The 17,453-nt window shown below is 41.5% G+C and overlaps 1 protein-coding gene across 8 annotated transcripts in view; it reads right to left on the bottom strand.

Moving 5' to 3' along the window:
• MYO16 (myosin XVI) overlaps positions 1-17,453 on the bottom strand; it is a 483,589-nt gene that overhangs the window by 18,390 nt on the left and 447,746 nt on the right. For all 8 annotated transcript variants that reach the window (XM_056555738.1, XM_056555737.1, XM_056555733.1 and 5 more), the window contains one exon: positions 14,748-14,894. In XM_056555738.1, the coding sequence (XP_056411713.1) occupies positions 14,748-14,894 (147 nt within the window). The remainder of the gene's footprint in view (positions 1-14,747; positions 14,895-17,453) is intronic.

Here is a 17,453-nt window from a genome sequence, read left to right as displayed (position 1 = left end):
GCCGCAAGCATCTCCCCTTGCAGACGTGCCTCCTCCCCTCAGCTCTCCGAAGCTACAGCTGGGGGGAGTGAAGGCAGAGGACGCAGGTCTGCACGGGGAGCAAGAAGCCACTCCCCCTCATCTCCCCCCCGCACGTCTGCAGAGCAGGGTAGAGAAGACAAATACTGTACACAGCTTCTCATCTTCCCTGATCTGCTTCGGAGGACACAGGCTGCAGAGTATGGAGCGGGCAGGAGTCGGGTGCCCTCTCCATACAGACTGCAGATCGCCGCCGCACTTGTCAGGGCTAAGGGCCAGACAAATTCACCTGCCCGGCGCCCAAAACTGCTAGTCCCAGGCGTCGGGCGATAGGAATTCCACATCCCTGCTCCATATTAGCATGGCTTTATGAGGAATAGGTCCTGTCAAACTAACCTGATCAGCTTTTATGAGAAGGTGAGCTCAAGAACAGGGGGAATCACTGGATGTTGTATATCTGGATTTTTCCAAAGCATTTGATACAGTGTCACATAAAAGGTTGGTGCATAAAATGAGAAGGATTGGGCTGGGGGAGAATGTGTGTAAGTGGGTAAGTAACTGGCTCAGTGATAGGAAACAGAGGGTAGTTATCAATGGTACTTATTCTGATTGGGTGACAGTTACTAGTGGGGTACCACAGGGGTCCGTCTTGGGTCCTGTTCTATTTAATATATTCATTAATGACCTTGTAGAGGGGTTGAATAGTAAAGTAGCAATCTTTGCAGTTGATACAAACTCTGTAAAGCGGTAAACACTATAGAGGACAGTGCACTGTTACAAATAGATCTGCATAGGTTGGAGGTTTGGGCTAGGAAGTGGCAGATGAAGTTCAACACTGATAAATGTAAGGTTATGCACATGGGGAGGAAAAATCTGGGCTGGGATTATGTATTAAATGGGAGCACTGATATGGAAAAGGACTTGGGAGTCTTAATTAATAGTAAATTTAGCTGTAGTGACCAGTGTCGGGCAGCTGCTGCCAAGGCAAATAAAATAATGGGATGCATTAATAGAGGCATAGATGCCCACGACAAGGAAATAATTCTACTGCTGTACAAATCACTAGTCAGACCACACATAGAATACTGTGTACAGTACTGGGCACCAGTGTACAAGAAAGATATAGTGGAGCTGGAGAGGGTTAAAAGACGGGCAACCAGAGTAATACGGGGAATGGGAGGACTACAGTACCCAGAAAGATTATCAGAATTAGGGTTATTTAGTTTAGAAAAAAGAAGGCTTAGGGGAGACCTAATAACTATGTATAAATATATCACGGGGCAGTACAGATATCTCTCCCATGATCTATTTATACCCAGGACTGTATCTATAACAAGAAGGCATCCTCTATGTCTTGAGGAAAGAAGGTTTCTACACCAGCACAGATGGGCGTTCTTTACTGTAAGAGCAGTGAGACTGTGGAATTCTCTGCCAGAGGAGGTGGTCATGGTGAACACTGTAAAAGCGATCATAAGGGGTCTAGATGCATTTTTGTAGAATAATAACATCGCTGGCTATGTATACTAGATTTATAGGGTCAGAATGTTGATCCAGTGATTTATTCTGATTGCCATATTTAGAGTCGGGAAGGAATTTTTACCTCTAGTATGAGGGTTTTTTGCCTTCCTCTGGATCAACTCAGTAGCGACTCATTAGGGATATAGGTTGAACTTGATGGACTCTGGTCTTTTTTCAATCCAGTCTTTATCATTGTGGCAATGGCTATTCTGCTGGCAACACACTCTGCCTCTCTGTGCATCAGTAAACACAGTGCTGGGGGAGAGAAGGGAGCCACAGTGACTGCTGGTAAATGTAAGAATAAAAGAGCGAGTGCCAGGGCAAATCACATGGCATCACTTCACCAAATATGGACTGTCTATGATCTAAGCGGGAATGGTAAGTAGAACAAAAGCTTTGGGAGCTTTTTTATTCTTCACAGGGTTGTTGGATAACCTCTTTAACAATAATTGTTGTCCTACTGCAGACAGGGAAGAGGAGGAAAGCTTCTGCTTCAACCAGTTCTATTACAGTTAGACAGGAGAAAATGAGAAGAAATTAGAATATGGCTGATCTGGAACACAGAGAAGATTCCATTATATGCTTCTTAGTTTTAACTGTAAAACATGTCAAAGGAAAGAACATATTTAAGAGGGCCTGTGTCCAGTGTAAAAACTATTCTTTTTATATTAGTTTTTATAATTTCAGAGACACAGAGGTGTACAAAATATTAACCTGTAAATGACACAAGATGAGTGACTTGGCTAAACCATAATTCCCCTACGGGTGCTGGTACAGCTCCTAAAGGAAGAAGGAGCTCCTGGTGTTATTCCAAAAATAGGGAGTGTCAATGTCAATTTTCCAGTATTATTAAGGTTGTGCTCACATAAATTATCAGACTTTAAAGGGGTACTCCTGTGGAAAACTTTTTTTATTTAATCAACTGGTGCCAGAAAGTTAAACATATTTGTAAATCACTTCTATTGAAAAAGATCTTAATCCTTCCAGTACTTTTTAGGGGCTGTATACTAAAGAGAAATCCAAAAAAGAAATGCATTTCCTCTGATGTCATGGCCACAGTGTTCTCTGCTGTCCTCTGCTGTCCATTTTAAGAACTGTCCAGAGCAGGAATAAACCCCCATAGCAAACATATGCTGCTCTGGACAGTTCCTAAAATGGACAGTAGAGGTCAGCAGAGAGCACTGTGGTCATGACATCAGAGGAAATGCATTTCTTTTTTGGATTTCTCTTTAGTATACAGCCCCTAAAAAGTACTGGAAGGATTAAGATTGTTTAATAGAAGTGATTTACAAATATGTTTAACTTTCTGGCACCAGTTGATTTAAAAAAAAAAAAAAAGTTTTCCACGGGAGTACCCCTTTAAATCAAACTCAGACCTATACATCAAATCCCCTGCTGACTCTCAGTGTAAAAATAAAAACCAATACCACATGGTAAAGGTATACTGATACACACCTGTCTGGAGGAGGCAAAAACACTTTCATGTACCCTCCAGGAACTCTCCTAGTGTATACTGCAAAATTGTGGCTTAAATAAACTGTGAAGAGAGCCTAACTGTTTTGTAAGATGTCCATACTATAAAAAGTGATGATGCTATATGACGTACATATAGTAAAACCAAATGAAAGCTTTTATGTTCTAGTCAAATTGCACCCTTTGATTTCACTACTTGTATACCACATATGTGAAAGCCACCAAGCCATGCTGCTTGGCATGGACCCTAACAGACAAGGTCGTATCTCAGTAAGTTGAAGCTCATCTCGGCAACCTCGTGGTAAACTGATGACCATACACAAAAAGATATTGCTTTAATCCTCCTTGGAAGAACAGACATCTGCAGAGAGCAGCTTAATACTAGTGAACAGCTGACGTGTGACAAACAATCCATTTGCATAGAATCACACCATGAGTCCCAACATATGTTAGAAGCTACTCACTTGTGAAATAGAATCATCCTCCAGTTCAGTAACTCTGAGTGTCTTTCTTGCATTCTCATCTGGTGAGCAGAAATCCCTCTGAAGCTACATATGTCCATCATTAAGACCATTAAGATCACTCCCTGCCATGTTCCAAATAGGGTAATGCCAACTAGAAGAATTTGCTGCAGCAATATGCATGGCAAATCTGCAGCAGATTACCATGCCAGCCGAGTAGATGTGATTTTGAGTTGCAGATTATAAATTCTGCAGAATGTCAATTTATGTCCCAAATTTATTGAAGATTTCCCCATTAAAATCAACGAGGAATGCAAAATCTACCACAAATCTGCAGCATTTCTGCACCAAATACTTGGTTTCCTGCATATTTCTTTTTACCTAAATAATTTGTCTAGAGTGCATCTTCCCTTAAAGGGGTACTCCACTGGAAAACATTTTCTTTTAAATCAGCTGTTGCCAGAAAGTTAAACAGATTTGTAAATTACTTCTATAAAAAAAAATCCCGAACCTTCCAGTACTTGCTACTACAGCTACTGTATGATACACAGGAAGTTCTTTTCTTTTTGAATTTCCTTTCTGCCTGACCACACGTGCTCTCTGCTGTCACCTTGACACGTCTGTCCATGTCAGGAACTGTCCAGAGCAGGAGCAAATCCCCATAGCAAACCTCTTTTGCGCTGGACAGTTCCTGACATGGAAAGAGGTGTCAGCAGAGAGCACTTGTGGTCAGGCAGAAAGGAAATTCAAAAATAGAAGAACTTCCTGTGTATTACACTGCAGCTGATAAGAACTGGAAGGATTTGGATTTTATGACAGAATTAATTTGCAAATCTGTTTAACTTTCTGACACGAGTTGATTTAAAAGAAAATGTTTTCCAGTGGAGTACCCCTTTAAGGTTCAGGATGGAGTCTGGTTTAAAGGTCTTTGTACTTGTACCTCCTACTGGGATGGGGGTGCTGGTAAGGCATTGTATTATCGACATAAAGACATAACTATTTTCGTTATTCTTGTCCTTATTGTTGACAATGTACTATCACTAGATAATGGCATGTTCTCCCCTTTCTGTTAGCCCAAGCAGTACCCTAGGGAGACATCTCTATCTTTTCCTTATAGTGCCACATGCTACAATGCTTATAAATATAAGGCACTCAAATAGTGGAAATTATCCAGGTACAAGTTTTAACTCTGGTCTAGCAGTGGGTGTTCCAACTACCATACTATCTTCCCATGAATTCCCAGCTCTCTCCTACTTCACCTGGTACTGGTGGAACTGGAGTCTCCATTAAGAACGTCTCTTCAATAGAAAGGAGTTCATTTCTGGGCAACCTTGGCAATAAAATGTTCTAAGTCTAAATAAATAGCCATAATTGTGGTCATGACAAGGTGGGCACTTTGCATTATCATTTTAATGTTGAAATCTAGTGGATTGCTTCAAAATGTGTCATGACTAGAGTTTATAACACTGCCTAACAGCTCTAAACCCCTGTCTATCACTGTTAGGAGTGTATTTAAGTACTTTTAAATAGTTTTTAAGGCTCAGTTATGGTGACATGTTGTAACCCATGGTAAGTATTACACCTCACCCATTTTTAGGCCTATTCACAACAAAATAAAACGGCATAATGTATCCCTGGTCGTCAGTAGATGCCTGCCTGTGTAAATTGGCACACAGAGGCATGGGAATACACAGTGGCTTTATCCCAGCATGCCAAAAGTTATCCCTTTTCTGGGAGTAGCAAGAGGTTCTTAGTCTAGCAAGTAAAGAAGACGGCATGGATTTTTCCAAGCGTTCCAAAAATTATCCCTTTTTTGAGAATAGCAACAGGTTCTTAGTCTAATAAGTGAAGAAGACGGCATGGATTTTTCCAAGAGTTCCAAAAATTGTCCCTTTTTTGGGAGTAGCAACAGAGTTGGCATTCTTAAATAGTGAAGACTGAAGAAGAAATAGCTCTTGTATGAAAAGCCAAAAAAATATCCCTTTTCTGGGGATGATGGGTTGTGTATGTGTAGGCCTGGCTGGAAGTAGGGTGATGGTGGATTGGTGTTACTAGTAGTAGCCCATATGCAGCAAGTGGTAGCTCACTGATGTTAATTGCGTACAGCATGAGATGGAAGACAGACTGTCATGACCGACGGGATGGACAGGGAGAGTGAGCCCTAAGCTTTCCCTAGAAACACTCTCACTGACTACTTGCCCTTCCCCACTAAATGGCAGATCAACAACCATGGTGCCGGTCCCTTCCTGCCGTAAAGTAATAACAATGATGGGAAAAATACAAAACCAAGCTTCATAACATGGAGGAATACGGGTTAGGAGTCTAAACAGGAATACTACTTACAGAGAACAGGCACAAGCAAGACTAACAGTGTGAACACAGACTAAGATAGCAAGGTTAAAGCAGAACGGACATACATAATACTAAAAACCGTCAGATGTTCTAAAAACCAAGCAGACAAACATCTATAATAAACAGGCAAAATAACCATGGTAAAAACTCAGACAAACATAGCAAAGGTAAAACTGATAACATAGTCAGAGTAGACCCAATAACAGCAAAGAGTGTAGCAGAGCTCGGGTTTAAATAGCCCCACCTGAGTACTCATTGGCTAATATCCCCTATTCCCTATCCAGGGGAATAGCACAGAAAACTGATCATACATAAAAAACAAAAAAACAAAAAAACAAAATCTAAACAGGGCCTAAAACGGAAAAATGCAAAAACACAAAATGAACATTACACGTACGGCATGAGATGGCAAACAGATGTCACTAGCGTACAGTATGAGATGGAAGACAGATGTCACGAGCATCCAGCAGAGGTGGTGGTGGTACTGCCTAATCAGTGGCATCTGACACAGGAGGCTTAAATTCCAAACTGATCCATGCCTGATTCATTTTAGCAAAAGTAATTTTTTCCACGCTGCTGGCTGACAATCTTGTTCGCTTCGGGGTGACCAAACGTCAAGTTGCCACCACTGCTGCTGCTCCTGCCTCTTGCTGGGGTAGTTCTGGCAGAGATAGTGGAGCATTGACTCTGCAGAGAGCGGAGACTGGACCCCCGTTCAGCAGGAGTTTGTTGCTGAAAAGCCATGGAAAGCTGGCTGCGTAGCTTCTACTTAAACAAATCCAATTTAGCCTCCTTCTCAGAAGACAATAAAAATTCCCCTATTTTGGGTTCATACTGGGGGTCTAAGAGTGTGGCTATCCAATACTCCTCTCTTCCCTTCAAGCCCACAATATGCTTGTTATTGTGCAAGCAGGAAAGCCATCCTTGCCAGCTTTTCTGAGGGCCCAGCTTGTTTCACCTCTGTCCCATACTGCCAAGGTTGGTCATTCTCCTTCTCGTCCTCATCAGTGTCGCCTTGTGTAAAGTCCTTGTCCCCTCTCTCTTCCATAGAGTCCATCTCCAAATCCTCTTCCTCAGGTCCTACTACCTCCTCATCCAACTCTTCCTCCACAAGGAAAGCATCCGTACTGCGGCCATCAAGATGTGAAGTCTCCTCCATCTCTCCTTCTACCATCATTGCCGTCAGCATCTGCTCCAAGAGGAATATCAGAGGCATTACATCCCCAATGGCTTTGTTTTCCTTTCTGACATATCTTGTAGCCTCCTCAAAAGGCATGAGCACTTGACAAATGTCCCTGATTAGCTGCCAATCCCTGAGCTTTGAATTACACTGGCTCCAGAAATTGCCTTGCTGTTGCATGAGAAAGTCGTTCACAGCTTTGTGCTGCTGGTAGAGGTGTTCCAACATGTGTAAAGTGGAGTTCCACCGTGTTGGAACGTCACAAATAAGGCAGTGTTGGTGAAGACCGTTTTGCGCTGTAGGTGAAGCAAGTCATGTTCAAAAGCATATGAACGTCTAAACCGAATGCAAATTTTCCTGCACGTAGACACCGCTGGCTTGACACTTGGACAAGTTGTAAAGAAACATTTAATCACAAGGTTTAGCACGTGTGCCAAACAGGGAGAATGTGTCATGCCACCTAGATGCAGCGCTTTGATGATATTTGTGCCTTTATTTGCAACAATGTTTCCCAATGTCAGCTCATGACCTGTGAACCAGTGTAAAACCTCTAGTTGCAGAAAGGGCAGCAGCTCCTTGGCCATGGGACTTTTCTCGCCCAGGCTCAGCAGGTGTAACACTGCGTGGCAGCGCTTAACTTTGCAGTGATGAAAGGATAAGCTACGCTCTTTCCCGTGGGGTGAAAGATGTCCATGGAGGAGGAGGATGGGCAGGGGGTATCAGCAGTTGAACTACAATCTCCTGGCCTCATTGTGGTGGAGCCTTGTTATGGAGGATGTTGACACAGTGTGCTGTAAAATGCATGTATTGCCCCTGGCCGTAGCTACTACTCCACGTATCAGCCGTGGCATGGAGTGTTCTGCACACAGGCAAGTTCATGGAGTGGCCTACTCTCTCCGCCACATGATTGTGCGGAACGGGGATGGCTTTCTTTGCAAAATAATGGTGACTAAGTACGCGCCACCTGGGCTGGGCACACCCCATTAGTTGCCTGAAGGCCGTGGAGTCAACAAGATGGTATTGGAGGGCCTGCACCACCAAGATCTTGGCCAGGTAGGAATTAGGGCGCATTACAACAGGGTGACTGGGAGAATACTGTTGTCTGGAGGACATGGATTCCCCAATGGATAACTGACAGGATTGGGAAGGAGGAGGGCACGACACAGATGAGGCACATTCCACAAATGTGCTGCCTGTGGGAGAGGCCTGGCTGTTGGACAGTTGGGAGGAATCTGGAGGATCATCAGTAGCAGCAGCAGGGTTTTCCTCACATTGTGGGGCATTTGGACTGTGCCACCAGTCTTGTGGTGACACTCCATATGCCTAGGTAAAGACATAGTTCCTACACTCGAACCCTGGCCATGGCTTACTTATTACCACGTTCTATGCATCAGGTAAGGTAGAAAAGAAGTTTTACACATGAGAATATTGGACAGGGACTGCACTACCTAACTGTGCCCTTCCTCTGGATGGTTTTTTAATGGAATCTGAACATGCAGCAGTATCGCCATCACCTGAGCTAATCAGACCAGCAGTACCATGCCTTACGTTTCACAGGTTTTCTTCACCTACATCTGCTACACTCTTCTTCACTGATATTGCCACTATCTTCTGTTTTGAACATATCAGCTCATGCCCAGGTGGTTCCTACATCCTGTCCAACATCCCATCATCGTCAACATAAAACTCCTCATCTTCCACACCACTCCTCTCTGCATGGACTTCTTTGTCTCCTTGCTCCCCCTCAGCATAGCCACCTCGACACCTTACTGTATCCCCACCACACCTCGTGTCTAGTGCTATCCTTCTGCGTAGCAGCAGGGGGGGGGGGGGGGGGGGGGAGAGGCAGAGCCAGAGATGAGAAAGCACAGTGTCTAGGATGGAGCTTTCCACTTCCCCATGTGAGTGTAGACGCAAAGAAATCTACTGACCAATGGCCCACCATCATATTGTCAGAGTATGACAGAAACCACATAATCTCTCTCAGGCAGTGAGAACTTGGGATGGCTTTGGAGCTGTCACTACTACCACACAACACCTGGCTGCTGTTGCCGCTACCTGAACTAGTACTGCCACAAACATGCTTACTGGCAGAGAACATGGTGGGGGTATTCTGCCCTCTACCCTGACCACCAAATCTTTTTCCAAACATTTTTTTTTTTTGTTACATTTATCATTTTTGGGTGGTTTTTCACCAATCTACTTGGCAAATCTAAGTTTTAACGCTGTGAACGCTTTTTGCGTGGCAGGGATGACAGATGACTAGTACTAAAGGTGTTTGCGGAACAATATTAAATGCACCAGAACCGTATAACACTACAGGCTAGATACGTGTAACTTCAACACACTTTTTGTGTGGCAGGGATGACAGTACAACAAGTACTGAAGGGGTTTGCAGAAGAATATGAAATGCACCAGAACCGTATAACACTACAGGTTAGATATGTGTAACTTCAACATGCTTTTTGGGTGGCAGAGATGACAGAACAAGGAGTACTGAAGGTTTTTGCAGAAATCTATTATATTCACTTCTCTGTTGACAGGCCCTATAGGCAGATAGGTGCCACTTGAATACTAGGTCTCTCTTTCTAATCTCTATCTCTCTCTTTCTAATTACTAACTGTCCCTATTTCTCCTCTCTTTGTAATCTGTATCTCAGTCTCTATCTTTCTAACCACTAACTGTCTCTATGTCTGGCTTTCTCCTTCTCTATCTCTGTCTCCTCTGTGCAGAAGTTCAAGCGCTCTGAACCACTGTGGGTGGTGTGCTGTGCTGTATCCTATTGGCCTTTGTGCTGATTAACACAATAAGCAGCAAATCACATGATAGACCTGGGTTATCATGTGATCTGCTGATGTCTCTACATCATATCACCGCTCCCTGCCCTTCCTGATTCTTCCGTCTGCCAAAAAAACATGCTTTCAGGGTTTTTGCGCTATTTACTGGAAAAATCCTAAAGTTCGGGTTGAATCCGGGTTCGCCGGATTCGGCTCATTCATCTCTAGTCCTGACCATGGTCATGGTATATTTGGGTATGGTACAAGATATTCATGCTCTAGTAGTCCAAATGCTTTGCTTTTTCAACAGTTAAGAAATAAGAAAGCCTCAGCACTCCATCTGTGTATGTGTTTACATTCCTTTATGGCACCAACAACCAGCTGCCCTCTTTTTCAAGCTATTTATCAATGTTAAAAGTGAATCTTTTCCATGCGCACCCTGGTAGTACCATTCTGGTAGGTGCTTTGGGTTCAGTAGTGCCAAGTGGTACATCCAGAATTCCATTTTTCTTTGGCTCCCTAACAGCTGAGACAGCTTCTGGTTAGGGGCTTCTCTTGTCAGTTATCACTTATATGTTAAAGTTAGGCCACTGTTATCACTCCGTTCGATTCACACGTTCCAACCTCCGGCTGTTAACTGGAGCATATGACGTATATTATGCTTAACTATTCATTCATGCATTACCTAACTGATGTGTTTTGCCCCCTTCTTTAGGATACCCTTCACGGCCGACCAGGCACACCCCAGGCCTAATTATTCACCCAAGTGGTGCACTCCACTCATGGTACATGTGACTTGACCACTAGTAAAGGTTAACTTAATTAAGTTAACCTGATTTGTGGGAGGAGTCTAATCTTTATATACCCACCTGATCCACACAGGTGCTGTCAGAAGCATGCAAGATGTCCCCACCCTCCCTTCCCCTTTTTTAAACAGTCACTCTCTGGGTATCCCCCTTCTTTAGGATACCCTTCATGGCCGGCCAGGCAAACCCCAGGCTAAATTATTCAGCCAAGTGGTACACTCCACTCACGGTACATGGGACTTGACCACATTAATAATATTTCCTTTATTTATATAGCACCAACATCTACTGCAGTGCTGTACAGAGCTTATCATCACTCAAATTGGTCCCTGTGAACATTGAGTTTAATCTGAATGTCTAGTTTTTAAATTGATCCTAATATTATAATATTAACATAATTAATGACTTTTAAAAATCTGTGTCACTTGCAATGAGAAAGCCAAAGCAGCTTTCTAAGAATTAAAGACAACATTAATAGTCTAGGAACAGGCATTCATATAAATGTAATGCTTTGATCTAAGGCCATGGCATCATTGATTCATCTGCTTGTTTCTATGAACGGCACCTAGATAAGATGCCTTATCATATAGTAAAGTTTCCATGTGTTTAATAGTTCATTGATGTGCGTCAACACAGATAAGTGACTTTAAGTCAGAGCCAATGCAGTTTGGAAAGATAAATTCAACCGCTGATTACGTTGTGAAAAGTTTCCTTTGCGTACACTTGTGTAAACAGTTTATCACTATCACAACTATGTACACACATGTAAAACTTTTGTGAAAGGAAATATAACATCATCAGTGACATACTCCATTTAAAAGACCAAATTAAGTATTTCAGGTCACCTACAAGTGTCCTTAACAAAAAGCATAAAAAACATTGCAGTAGTTTATGATATCACTGATTTACTTGGCCCCTCTACTTGACAAATCCAGCGTGTATATGTCTTTTTATGGGATATTTGTGTGGGATGTCCTTTTGATTTTTTAATAAAATTATATTTTTATATAATTGGTGTTTAGTATTTTCCAGACTATAAGAAACACCTGACTGAAAATAGGAAAAAAAATACTTCATACTAAGGTAGCGGATTGGGTCAATTTTGCAAACTTTGGTTTATGAATGTCCATAAGCCCGCTCAGTAGGTAAGCGCGCATCATACCCGGTGGGTCTCGGTTGCTATAAGCAACCAGGACCTGTGGCTAATGCCGGACATCGCCGACCGGGCTGATGTCCGGCATTAACTCTTTTGACGCGGCAATCAAAGTTGATCGCCGCGTCTAAAGTAAGAGTAAAAGCTTCCCGGCTGCTCAGTCGGGCTGATCGGGACCATCGTGGTAAAATCACGATGTCCCGATCAGCTAGGACACAGCAGAAGGGTGCCTTACCTGCCTCCTGCATGTCCGATCGGCGATTGATTGCTCCAAGCCTGAAATCCACCTGAGCAATAAACCGCCTAAAACACTGATCCCTGCCATTGAATGCAATGACAGTGATCAGTGTATTGAATCAATGTACTGCATGATATAGTCCCCTATGGTGGCTATAACATTGCCAAAAAAAGTGGGAAAAAAAAGTTAATAAAGATCATTTAACCCCTTCCATTATAAAAGTTTGAATCACCCCCCTTTTCCCAATAAAAAAAAAAAAAACTGTGTAACGAAAAATAAACATAAACATATGTGGTATCGCCGTGTGTGTAATTGTCCAAACTATAAAAATAAATCGTTAATTAAAACGCATGGTCAATGGCGTACATGCAAAAAAATTCCAAAGACCCAAATAGCGTATTTTTGGTCACTTTTTATATCATAAATAAATTAATAAAAAGCGATCAAAAATTCTGATAAAAAAAAAATGGCACCGATAAAACTTTAGATCACGGCGCAAAAAATTTGCCCTGGATACCGCCCCATACATGGAGAAATAAAAAAGTTATAGGGGTCAGAATAGGACAATTTTAAACATATAAATTTTCCTGCATGTAGTTATGATTTTTCTCAGAAGTAATACAAAATCAAACCTATATAAGTAGGGTATCATTTTAACCATTTGGACCTACAGAATAAAGATAATGTGTCATTTTTACTGAAAAATGTACTGCGTAGAAACAGAATCCCCCAAAATTTACAAAATGGCGTTTTTTCTTCCATTTTGTCGCACAATGATTTTTTTTTCACCGTAGATGTTGGGGTAAAATGACTGATGTCATTACAAAGTAGAATTGGTGGTGCAAAAAATAAGCCATCATATGGATTTTTAGGTGCAAAATTGAAAGTGTTATTATTTTTAGAAGGTGATGAAGAAAAAACGAAAATGCAAAAACTGAAAAACCCTCCGTCCTTAAGGGCTTAAGGTTAATGATCAGGTTAAAGGCGTATGCCAGGATTTTTTTGATTTGACTATGCTACAGGGGCTGTAAAGTTAGTGTAGTTCATATGTCTGTACCTGTGTGTGAGAATATTTATTTTTACCAGCATACAAAATGACTGTTGTCTCAGATTTTTCCCAGGTTGCAATGCGGCCGAGACCTGACTCACTAGTCAGCTGATGACAGGGAGCCTGTCTGCTTCAATGGGTGGAGGGATCACTTGGTGGGAGAGTGATCTGCAACTAATGCAACAGCTGTAGTCACCCTGATTGAAAACCACAGGTCTTTTGAATTGATGCAGCTCATTTATGTTTCAGTGGGTGGGGTGGCTGATGTGTGGCAGGGAGGAAAATGGAATTATGGGATTTGTAGTAAAAAAAAAAAAACTGAAACAGGAAATACCAGTTCACTAAAAACTAGCCACAATATTATGGTAATCTCACAACATAGCCATTTAGCCCCAAGACAAGTGCAGATCCTTCCTAAGCATGTCCAATACTGTCTGGCAGGTACGTACTAAAATCACCTTATGGTGGATAACCCCTTTAATAGTTGAATAAAGGGGTTGTCCAGTATTTAAAAAAAAATGTAGCTTCTTTTTTTTTTTTTTTAAACATCACCATTACTGTCTACAGATTGTGTGTAGTGCTGCAGCAGAGTCCCATTCACATCAATGGAGCTGAGCTGCAATAGAAGACAAGGACAGGAATAGTGCTGTTTGTGCAAACAAAAAAAAGCAGTGTTTTTCTAAAACCGGACAACTACTTTAAGCTTTGTGTGTCATCAGCTTCTGAACATTGAAACAAACTATGATGGTGCATGTGATCAGTCCTTTACTCTTTGGCCAGTTTCACATGAGTGTAACATGAGGGCATTTCTTAGTCTGAGTTAAAGCTTAAGTTCCCATTCTGACTGTGAGTTTAACCACCAAAACTGAAAGTATCATCGATCCCTGGGAGGCAGTCAGTTTTGGTCATTAGACCTGCAGATGAGCCAGGGCCTACAGCTGTAATTCCAATGCAGAAATGTTTTTACATTATGCTTATGAGAAACTGGCCTTAAAGGGGTACTCAGGTAGAAAAAAAAAATGTCATATCAACTGGTGCCAGAAAGTTAAACAGATTTGTAAATTACTTCTATTAAAAAATCTTTATGCTTCCAATACTTATCAGCTGCTGTATGCTCCTGAGGAATTTGAGCGTTTTTTTTCTGTCTGACCACAGTGCTCTCTGCTGACACCTCTGAGAAGGATAGGTTTGCTATGGGGATTTGCTCCTGCTCTGGACAGTTCCTGACATGGACAGAGGTGTCAGCAGAGAGCACTGTGGTCAGAAATTCAAAAAGAAAATAATTCCTCTGGAGCATACAGCAGCTGATAGCTCTGCAGCTCACATATTATACTCACACAGCACTGCTGCACATACTTTATATGCACACAGCTCTGCTGCATTCACCTACACAGCCAAGCTGCACCCATAGACACAATTCTGCTGCCCTACATATATGCACAGAGGATCTAAACACATACACAGCTCTGCTGCACCTACATACACAAAGATCTCTGGCAAGATCTCTGCCACACACAAATACACACATGAACACATTGATTTAAATAAAGACAAGTCCTTTCACAAATGTTCAGTACCTAGTTCTAAGTCTAGTCCTTTCTGTGTGACTCCCCAGCATGGGACTGATTACATGCAGATGACATCATGAACGTCCCTTTACTTGATATGCATCCAAAATGTAAAACATACAAATATGCAAATATATGTTTAAAAACAAACTCACCACTGGTTATCGAGTTCCCATTGTCACATGGTAAACACGTAGATAAAGTGCTTGATGGCTGGTTATCTGGATTATTTGCATTGGTATCTTGAGTTTCTGACTGTCTAGCATCTTCTACACTGCTTGTGTTCAGATTTATTTCAACACCTTGAGAATACAAAAAGATTGGTGAATAGATAGAATGTTGTATAATGTAGCATGCTATTCATTGTATGAAACATCACAGGTTTAACAATAAGACTGCGTTCACGCGGCCGTCTAGACCCGTCCCATTCTTCTCCCGTCAAAAATAAAAAACGGACAATAACAGATGAAAACGGATGTTATCCATCTGGATCCGTTATTGTTCAGTTAATCAATCAAAAACATTTTTTTTTCTGAGCATGCTCAGAAGTAAAAACTGATCAATAAACAGATTGAAAAGACAGATGCAAATGGATGACATTAAAGGCTCATCCGTTTTACATAGACTTCAATGTTAAATTTACTGTATCCGTTTTTTCTTCATTTTTTTTTGACGGGAGAAAAAAACTGCATGCACAGTCTTTTCTCCAATAAAAAAATGGAAATGAGCGCAGACGGGATTGTAAAAAAAATCCCACTGACATCAATGGGATTATTTTATAACCATTTGTAATCCGTTTACAAGCAGCAACAATGGAACCTAAACGGGGGGAAAAAACAGGGACAGGCAACCATCTGAACATATCCTAATGACCAGCAGATGACAGACGTTTGAATTCTGGATTCATGATTTTGACAGCATTCAATAAGAACTGATATTATAATCACAAAAAGAATAAAAAAGCTCATTGTAAATTATATAAAGGACATACACCACCTAGATAATTTTTCTACTAATAAAAATCAGATACTGGTAATATTTTTTTTTCTAGTGTTTTATTTTTATTTTATTTTATTGTCTTTACTTTTGATCTTCTTATAAGAGCCATTAGAAATATACTTTACAGCAGCCTGATGGACATATCAAAACAGCAGTATTTTTTTTATCTGTTCAACTATGATGCGAGCTGTTTTATATATTTACTAGCTGAGTACCAGACGATGCCCAGTTTTTCCTACCTAATCCTTGTGGGGGAGGAAAAGCAACATAGGAGGAAGCACTTGTACTCATATTCTGTCCTAATATCTCATCCTCATATCCCGTCCTCACATCCATCCTCAGGTGGGGCTGAGTTGAGATAAAGAGATTGTAGGCCGAAAATAGAAGGAGTCGTGGTTTTGTGGAAGCGGGCATGACTTGAAAACGGACCGAAGCACAAAAAGGGTAGAAAATAAAATGGGTGTGGCTTAAATTGTGGGTGTGGCTTTCTGAGATGGGGTGTAGCATGTGAGGGGGACATGCAGGAGGGGTGTGGCCGGACTGACACCAGGAGATGCAGAGCAGAGCTTGAAGTAAGGTACTGGAGGTCCTACATACTTGCATGGGACTTAAGACAAAAAACCCTTCCTTCATATAAGGGGGTAGGTTAGGGTTAATTTAACTATCATATATTTTTATTTGAAATAAAAGTAACACGTGTACTAAGTTTCATCTAAATATCTCCAGCCATTTGGAAGTAATGCTGGAACATACATTTCCTATACACTTGCATAGGACTTTAAACAAAAACCCTGAACCTCGCAAATGTGGGTGAGTAAGGGTAAATGTATCTATCCTATGTTTGTTGTTGACATATAAGTAACGTATAGCAAGTTTTATTGAAATATCTTCACCCGTTTGAAAGTGATGCTGTAACATACACGCATACACACATACACACACACACACACATTGAGTTTTATATATATATAGACTAGCTGAGTACCCAGCGCTGCCCGTTTTTCCCTATCTTATCCTTGTGGGGGAGGAAAAGTAACAAAAGAGGAAGCTTTTGTCCTCATATCCTGCATTTAAATCCTGACCCCATATCCCCTCCTCATATCCCGACCCCAAATCCCCTCCTCATATTCCAACCTCATATCCTGTCCTTATATTTTGTCCTCATATCTCAACCTCATATCCCGACCTCATATCTGTCCCCATATCTAATTCTCATATGCTGTCCTCATATCTCGTCCCCATATCCCGTCCCCATAAGCTCTGGTAAAGTGAAACCTGAGCTGTGATTGGTTGCTGTGATTGGGAGCTGTGATTGGTTCTCACACAGCTTGATAAATCTGGGCCATTGAGTTATATATATATATATATATATATATATATATATATATATATATATCGATATAGATAGATTTATAAAAGATTGGAGACTTTACTGAAGTTGTCGAATACCATAGGCAAGTGCAGGTCGCTTCAGGACTTGTCCCACAGACTAAAAGGTCATCTGTAAAGCCTGCTTTGAGAACAATGATCTTAGGATTACTTATAATAGCATTTGTAAACAATTCCATGACTAACACAAAGCAAGAAGGGAATAATGGGCGTCCTTGTCTGGTGCCACTTTTAATATACAACATAAGATTAATATGGGGTACTTAGGAGGAGAGAAAAAATCTGATTAACTGGTGCGAGAAAGCTATACAGAGGTGCTGTATACTCCAGAGGAAGTTGTGTAGTTCTTTCCAGTTTGACCACAGTGCTCTCTGCCGCCACCTCCTTCCTAGTCAGGAACTGTCCAAAGCTGAAGAGGTTTGCTATGGGGAATTACTCATGCTCTGGACAGTTTCTGACAGGGAAAAAGGTAG

This window comes from Hyla sarda, chromosome 2, assembly GCF_029499605.1.
Source record: "Hyla sarda isolate aHylSar1 chromosome 2, aHylSar1.hap1, whole genome shotgun sequence".
NCBI classification, from domain to species: domain Eukaryota; kingdom Metazoa; phylum Chordata; class Amphibia; order Anura; family Hylidae; genus Hyla; species Hyla sarda.
The sequence above is the reverse complement of the archived record's forward strand: the minus strand, read 5'-3'. Positions and strand labels throughout refer to the sequence as shown.